Source organism: Nuphar pumila, chromosome 5, assembly GCF_984573655.1.
Source record: "Nuphar pumila chromosome 5, dmNupPumi1.hap1.1, whole genome shotgun sequence".
Lineage (NCBI taxonomy): Eukaryota > Viridiplantae > Streptophyta > Magnoliopsida > Nymphaeales > Nymphaeaceae > Nuphar > Nuphar pumila.
The window spans coordinates 118,793,919-118,802,249 of record NC_143253.1 but is presented as its reverse complement, the minus strand read 5'-3'; the positions used below and the strand labels follow the sequence as shown (position 1 = coordinate 118,802,249).

The 8,331-nt window shown below is 37.8% G+C and overlaps 1 protein-coding gene across 1 annotated transcript; it reads right to left on the bottom strand.

The window, feature by feature from the left end:
* Positions 1-208: 208 nt before the first annotated feature.
* Positions 209-5,845, bottom strand: LOC149838347 (GPI-anchored protein LLG1-like). Its single transcript, XM_090008230.1, has 3 exons — positions 5,755-5,845; positions 4,314-4,370; positions 209-772 (listed from the first exon to the last, which is right to left on the bottom strand). The coding sequence occupies exons 1-3, from the start codon at positions 5,843-5,845 to the stop codon at positions 408-410; spliced, it is 513 nt and encodes a 170-aa protein (XP_089864356.1). The 3' UTR covers positions 209-407.
* Positions 5,846-8,331: the final 2,486 nt, after the last annotated feature.

Here is an 8,331-nt window from a genome sequence, read left to right as displayed (position 1 = left end):
TGACACCACTTTTCTAATGGCACCTCCAGATAGTCAGATTGTTGCAAATCTCCTTTTTGAGATACCTGCTCCTCTCTAAAACCCTCCTTCCAAATCCCAGAAAGCTTCTTCTCCCACTCATTGGGATTGAATCCCATGGGAGATACTTGTCATGACCCAACCTAGTCACCCAGTTGATGAGGAAAATGAATGGAGAAAATACTCATAATTCCAAAATTTCTGAAAGAGGAACCATTGTTCTTTTATTGTTACAATCATTATATGTTGACAACATACAAGAATCTTGATGCAGTTAAATGGCATAACAAGATCTAGAGGCGTATCAACATAAAAAATACAAGTAGAGAGTGGGACTCTAGATATCATATAACAATAATTACAGTTTACCTGAATGTAGATAACTGGGTTTATAAAACAAGGAAGATTAGGATGCTAACCATGATAGCAAGGATGAGGGTAGAGCCATAAACAACAAGTGCTCCACTGGAGTTAGGGTTCTGCTGAAGATTCTCTGTTGCGGTCATATTGCATGTTAAGCCCTTCTTATCATCTCTACACTCGTTTGCAAACAGCCCTGGTGGATAATTCCCAGCTAGGTTTATGTAATTAAACATTGTGCTCGCACAGTTGTTTGTTAGGTCATTGAGTTCTGCTACAAAGGGGCATGCAAATTGCTTGAGAGCATTGCAACAAGGGGTTGGTAGATATCGTGGTCCTTTGCACTGGCTTGTGATGATGGTGTAATTCTTGAATTCAAAGTCCACGGGGCAACCTGCAGACAAGGAAGAAGAATTAAGGAAAAAAAGGACCAGCTTTTTAGCATTGGACAATAGAGCATCTCTGCCAATAACTGGAGCAAAATTAAAGGAGAAAAAGGAAAACAAAATTTATGTGTAATTCTTTTAGCAGCATTGATTAATAGAGCATCTCTATTAATAGCTGGAGCAAAATTTTCCATTGCTAATCTGTAACTTCAGAACAGAAAAAAGAAAAGGGGTATCATTAACTATAATGTTGGCCCATATATCCAAAAGATAGAAATCGATCCCACATCAGACTTTCTAAATGCAGAAAAATGACAGCATGTAAGTTTGATATTAGAATTACCACAGAGCGCTCAACTACTTAGATATTCGAACCATATCCGCATTGAAATACAAAATGTCAATTGTGCAAGAATTCTGAAACAGTACACAATTTTCAGAAGAAGCAAAACACATACCCAAGTATTAACTATATCAGGTTGAATGTGTATAGTGGATGGTATGAGATGAGGATCCTGTCTTATCAAAGAAAAGAGGATCTTGAGCTCAAAGCATCATGGTTGCAGTGAGGAACGAGGTAGGAGTCTCTCTCTCTCTCTCTCTTCCATATCATCCATGAACCCAATAAATCAATGAATCACACTGCCTTTAATCCATGCTACTTACAACCAAAGCTGCATTCTATTTTGAGTTACACCTAGTTAGATACTCATGTAGGACTGCACAACAAGCCAAGGTTCTCACTGAACTCTATTTCGAATGACATCTAGTTAGATACCATATATATGCTGTCAAATAAGCTAAGCTTCTCATAAGAATCTAGGGGTCACTAATTAGCTAAATGAGTAGCATCAACTTAATATCAGAGCTTGTTTAGTTAAATGAGATAAGCATAAACTCAATAACAATGGATCAATCCCTTTTAATATAAGCTCATCATAGATATGTTATACATGTCACCTTATATAATAAAATCAAACCATCTTTATGTTCAAATCATCCCCTCCACTATGAAAACAACTAATTTTTTTACTAACAATTGGCTTGAGCTCAAATAAGCCAAGAGCCTGCTCAGGCTGCACCAAGCCAGTCTTGACAGCCCACACTGGGTCTTAGTTTAGGTTTTATGAAGAGTGAAGCCTAATTGCACGGCATATTCATTGCCATGTGAAGGCTTTTTCTTTTTTCCTCTTCAGAGTGCCAAGCTACCTCCAATTGACTGAATCTGTTGCACTGTTTTGCATGCTTCTACATATCTGCTGCCCAAGAACATAAATTTGATCCTTTTATCCATAAATGACGTGATCTATTCCAACAAATATAAAGAGTTCAATAAAGTTCATTCCTCAGTCCTGGCATCAAGGGAAAATACATTGATTTTTGACAATTGCATCCTACTTGAGAAGGTTTTGTACACAACAATTAATAAACCAATTTCTAAAGGGTCCTGCAGCAGCTGCCTGAAATGAAGAAATTATCAAAAGCACTGAGTGCACTTCAGATATGAAGTTCTTTACCATGCATGGAACAGAAAGTATGGGGTCCATAAAATGTTGCATGTAAATGCGTGTTTATTCCTGTTCTCCAAGTTCCATGAGGGGCATATTATTTTTTATGGTGGTTTCATCAGGAATTTGTAAGGCATAGCTTGGCACAGCACCACTAGTCAAAGGATCTTATCACAATGTACAGCAGTCTCCACTCTCCAGGCACCTAAGAAAACCCATCACCCAAGAATCTAGCGACAGATATGCCCATATTCTATCAGGTCCCAACCCAGTTCAGTAACCGATACACTTGCACTCCACTTAGCAATGCAAAGTGCAAACCTACATTTTGCAAAATTCATATAGAAACAAAAAATTGCATTCGGCAATGCCTCAAAGGAGATGTCTATGTTCAAATAGTAATGCATATTTAGCCAAACATCCTTGCAACAAGTATGGTACATGCAATATATTTCTAATGTCTAACATGCATTCTGAATGCAAATAATTGTTTAAGCATGTTCCTTAACAAAGGTTATGTGGGATGCACCAATTCCTTGTTTTTCCATGATACATCTTAGAACATAACAGTCATCACCAGAAACCAACAAAATATCATAAGTACTACAGATATCTTGACTTATTTCTTTTACCTTAGACGGCCAGAAATCAGACTGTGGAACACCGGAAGACACATGACCATGATATTGTTCAGAACAGTACCCAATACAAGAAAAATATCACAGTTGAAAGCTAACCATCAAATTCAAGTATGTTGTTCCCAACATCATGATTGAAAGAAGAATCCAGGGACATGAGGGCCACAAAGAGAGCTAAGTATTCATCCTATGATATGTTGAAAACACCCCAGGGACCCATAGTTACCAAAGTAGAAAACTAGAAGCAGGCGTCCAAAAAATTTGCCAAACACCCTATTGATGATGGACTATTTCCAGTCTTGTGAAAAATAATCTTGTCACCATGATTCCGTTTTGATGATTGCATGCAGATGTCAAACTGGGTATCTATCTTCTCATTTCCATCATGTGACAAAGAGAAAAGCTTGTGCTAGGAGATGGGGACAGCGTGTTATGACATAATGCCAAGCATCAAAGCTCTGCCCAAGGCCATGATTTTTTAACATCAAAGGATAAGATACCTGTAAGTCATGTGGATACTAGGAAGCACAAGGAAATGTCCAGATCTTTGCAATTATCTGTGTTCAAACCACTGTCACTGATATCACCTATACATTGAAAATATTGCAATATTATCGGCTATTTCAAGGTAGCCGATAATATCGGGAATATATCATGATATTATCGCGATATTTTTGTGAAAAACTCTTTTTATTTTAATTTTGCATTTCCTATTTTTTTCTTTTATATTTTAAAACCTTTAAAACATGTTTCTTTATATTTTTGGAAGAAAAATAATGCAAAACTTATTATTTTCTTAACATTTTTGTTGTTATTTATATTTTTAAAATTTTTTAAACTCCCGAGATTTATCAAATTTTGAAAATCTCTCCGAAAAATACCCTCAGAAATTACCTTTAACGATACAGGTGACTATGGTTCAAACATAGCCTAAGACAGCCTTACTGAAACAACTCTATGGTTTCAGAAATTTTACAGAAGATTTCCTATGATGGAAAAAGACTCAAAGGAATACCAGAAGACCACTATAAGAAATTTCTTTCCAATTCATAATGTGAAAAGAGAAACGGAGAAACTTGCAGAATAAAAAACATAGATATAGAATGATATTAATAACACATGTTGCAGCCAGCAAGCAAATAACTATAAATAACAAAGTTCTGCTGGGGGACACCAAAATCACGTTGGCATGATAGCATGATTTTCAAAATCAATGTGCATGCATGAACATATACGTTTGTACGCTGTCTGTACAAGTGCATTACGTCCAACATTATAGGGTTGCGTGTGTCCGAGAATATAGAACCCAACCAAGATTTGATTGCCCAACTAAACAATATTACCCTCAACAAAGACATTACACTTAAAATTACAGGAAAACTGAACGAGGAAAAAATACTCACTCTTTTCCACCTGAAGCAGTCCTCTACCAATTGTGTGGGGTTGCTCAAAGATGCGATCTGCAAACAAAAGAGCCATGACTAAACACAAGGACTAGGGGGAGGCGTTGGAGATTCATAAAACCATTTAATAAAGGAGAAGATTGACAGGATATTATAGGTGCTTCAAAATCCAAATTGTGTTCACGGTTTACAAACTACAGAATCTCCTACAGTAAGCCATGAGTTCAGGTAGCACTACAATAACTACGAAAAAGAATGAAGTGCGGAAGAATCTGTAGAAACAAGCGAATCGAGGATTAAGATAATTTAAAAGAGACTAATGAAAACTCTAAATTCCCTAACAATTAAGAAATCCAGACTTAATCGAAGGCATATGGTGATGAGTTGTGGAGCCTGATTCACTGTTTTTGCCCTTGTAGGAAGGGGGGTCCGGGGGCTCCCCCGGCGCGGCTCCCGCTGACCCGGTTTGGGACCCGGTTTTCAGTGGATCCGACCCGATTTGGTTAGGGTTAGGGTTGTCGCCCTTGCCTTGTTTATATTCTCGCTTTTCTTTCCCTAGCTTGTAACTGTCTGATAAGAGTAATAAGATTTCTCTCTGGGCGGCCGTGGTTTTTTACTCTCTCTCGGATTTGAGGAGAGGTTTTGTTTCCTTTTGGTTGTTTCTTGCTCGTGGTTTTCCTAACATATGGCCCATTAAAATAGAGAAATTTAGTTCACCAGGAAATGAAACGAGTATACTTATCTACACAAAAAGGTTTTATTTTTTTCCTTAAAAAAGAAAATGATTTTTTTTTCGAATTACCGTGCATTGTTGTTCGACGTCGCCTAAAAAGAAAGAACTTAACCTAAAAATAGAAAGTTTGTATCTGGTTCTAAATGCATCTCGCGTTGATGTCTCGGGAGAGACGATCTGGAATGGACTATACAAAACAGAGATTTCAAAATTTCAATCAATTTACAAACAACTAAAGCTAATAGGACGATCTGGGGCTTAAATGGAAGGAGTTTACCCATAAGAAACCAGAAGTTCATTTAATCATGAAATCGATATAAAAAACGAAAATCTGAGATTTTTGAAGAAAGGAGAAAAACGGTTCCAGCGATAAGATCCCAGAAGGAACGAAAAAAAATACTAAAACCAAAAGAAATCCAAAATCACGAACCAGCCTCCAACGAGAAAACTACCAAACGAAGCAAAAATCACGATCTTACATGAAACCACGCACAAAAATCGAAATTTTCCTTAATCCGGAGCTATTCCGAGCTACAGAGATCCAAAATTCATGAATTTCAACCAAAAAGACAGGTACGATCTCAAGAAGAGATGAATTGAAGCAAAACAAAACCGACATTTTCCCGAATTCACGAAAGATTTGAAAGTTAAAAGAAGAGGAACCCGTGATCCTGAAAAGGAAACGAGAATATACGGTCAGAAACGCACCTGAGATGTATCCCGAGGCCGAGACGTCCGTCAAGAAGAACAAGAAGAAGAAGGAGGAGAGGGAGATCGCGGAGACACGCGTTGACGCCATCTCCGCAGAGAGAGAGAGAGAGAGAGCTCTTTCTCCTCTGGAAGAGAAAGAAAGAGAAGGAGAGGTCTCTCTGTAGGCAAAGAGCGAGGGAGGAAGAAGAGAAAAGCGACGCGGAAGAGATGGAGAAGCGAAAGAAGGGCCGGCCTTCAACAGCGGGGGAGATGCGGTTTTCAAAAAATTCAAAAATTGCAGATTAGCTGCTGCATGGAAAATATTCTCTCTTAGCCTCAAAACTGAAACTATTTTGCAGTTAACCTCAAAATAAAAAACTTGCGATGTTACTATTCATAAATCTCGTTCTCGGGAAAAAAAACTCAGCCAGGAAAATCTCGCCGACATATTAAAAAATATGGTTTACCTATGGAAAATATCGGCATCCCTAAAAACTAACTTTATTTTACTAATATCATGATAAAGATGCCATATTCTCAACATCAGCAGAGTTTCAAAATGTCGTCAATATTCGTTACATGAGTACCTATGTTATTAAGAACACGATAATTAGGTTGCCGTTTTAAACAGTAAAATATCCTGATATTTTCATTAGAATGTAAATATCACAAGACTTGCATTTTTATCTGTTATCACAATACTTACATGGGCACTTTTATTTCTTTATTATAAATATATTTTTCTATTTTTAATTAATTATTTATATCAATATTTTGCTTACGAAAACTAGAAACATAAAAAAAAAAAAAACACGAAAATTTAGCATCCCTTAATTTTTAAAATATTTGTCATTATGATACGTGCTTGCCTTCTCATCGTAGGGCACAAGTGAATTAACCCTGACCTTCGATCTGAATCTAGAGCCTTATTGTCGGTGAGGATCTTACAAACAACATCCGAATGCGGATTCAGATGGGATCTGACTTATTGTAATGGTTTTTTTAATTCAACAACAATATTTGATTTTTTTTATGTCAACGAAACCTAGCCAAGAACTGGGTCACTTAATTAGCCCACCTCCCTGAGAGGTAAACTCCGGGTGCAGTCACCGACAGCCAAACCCTTGCGGAGCCCACCAGTTAAAGGCACTCGCACACCTGGTGGGAGTCAAACCTAGGACAAAGGGGTCAGAACCTTCAACCCAGACCCGCTGCCACTCAACCGACTTGGGCGGGTGTGAACTGTATTTGAATCAATATTTAATTTCTACTAGTTCTTTATTCAGATTTTATATTTTATTTTTATTTTTCCATGTTAAAACAAACAAGGAGAAAAAATAAATTGCATATGAGAAGTTTTCATATGAGAACTATTGTTTATCAAAAAAAATTCTCTTGTTTGTGTGGCATGAGAAAAATGGGTTGGGACAATATTAGTGTTTTGATTAAGGTGAAGGATGCCATCAAGGCCCCAGGGCCAGGGGTCCTAGCCTCGGAGTTTTACCCTGTCGGCACGATGACCATAAGTATGACAGGCTGACCCAGTGCAACCAGGTTCTTTGTGATGAGTGCAGTTTCTTTGGGTTATAAATTCAAAAAAAGGTTTATATATGATAATTTATCATATTGAATTGGATCAAAGGTCTGACCTAATTCAGTTTGCACTCCAAATCACATACAAGAATCAAAGGCAGTTGAAAATGGATGGGGTCAAGGTAGACTAAGAGGACCGATGAGGTCCAATTCGGATTTGTATTGGATCCATATTGTTGGGCATAGCATGGTCTCCACCCCATAAGAACTACAAGATCAACCCCAAAGGATGTCTTCAGCTTCAAGGCTTCACAGACCGATCATATACCCTGTTAAATAAGTGGAACCTGTCCACTCTCTGGTTAGGTTTCAAGGGCAATCATTCATTCTGAGGTTTTGTTTACACGAGCCGGTAAAAAGCAATTTGTGTTTCTTATGGCGGTTCTCTGTAATTTTGAGTTTGAGTCGACGTGCCCAGACGAACTCTCCACATGGAAGTGGGTCCCATCCATCTGAGGTTCGACAGCGTTGGTCGGTCCAGCTACAACGCAAACACAAGTTGGCCTGAAATCAGCTGTCGTCCAAGCGCCAATAAATAAACTAAAAATAAATATTAAATTGCATTTCGGTGTTGATTCATAAAATATTCACCAATAAAAGCTAAAGAGAGCTCTACTCATCTGGTAGGGGCGACTTGTGAACGTCACCACGTTGATGATACATCATAAGTTCAAAACCAGGGATGTGTGTTCCTTGCCGCAAGGCTGAAACTGGATCAATGGACTCCGTAGTAGCAGATAAAGGGGACATGGAGTTTTATGCTAATAAACTATAAGAGCAAGGCAGTTCCAATTATTCAGAAAAAAAAAATTAGCAGTAGTTAATGCAAATGGATCAAATTCAATGGTGTCCATGACCGAATCCTGCACTCTTTTTTTTAGATATGGATCTCATTATCTGATCAAAGTCAATGGTGTCCATGAACGAATCCTGCACATTCTTTTTTTGAGATATGGTTATCTACATGTCAACCACATACTTTCAGTTTTTTAAAGGGATCCA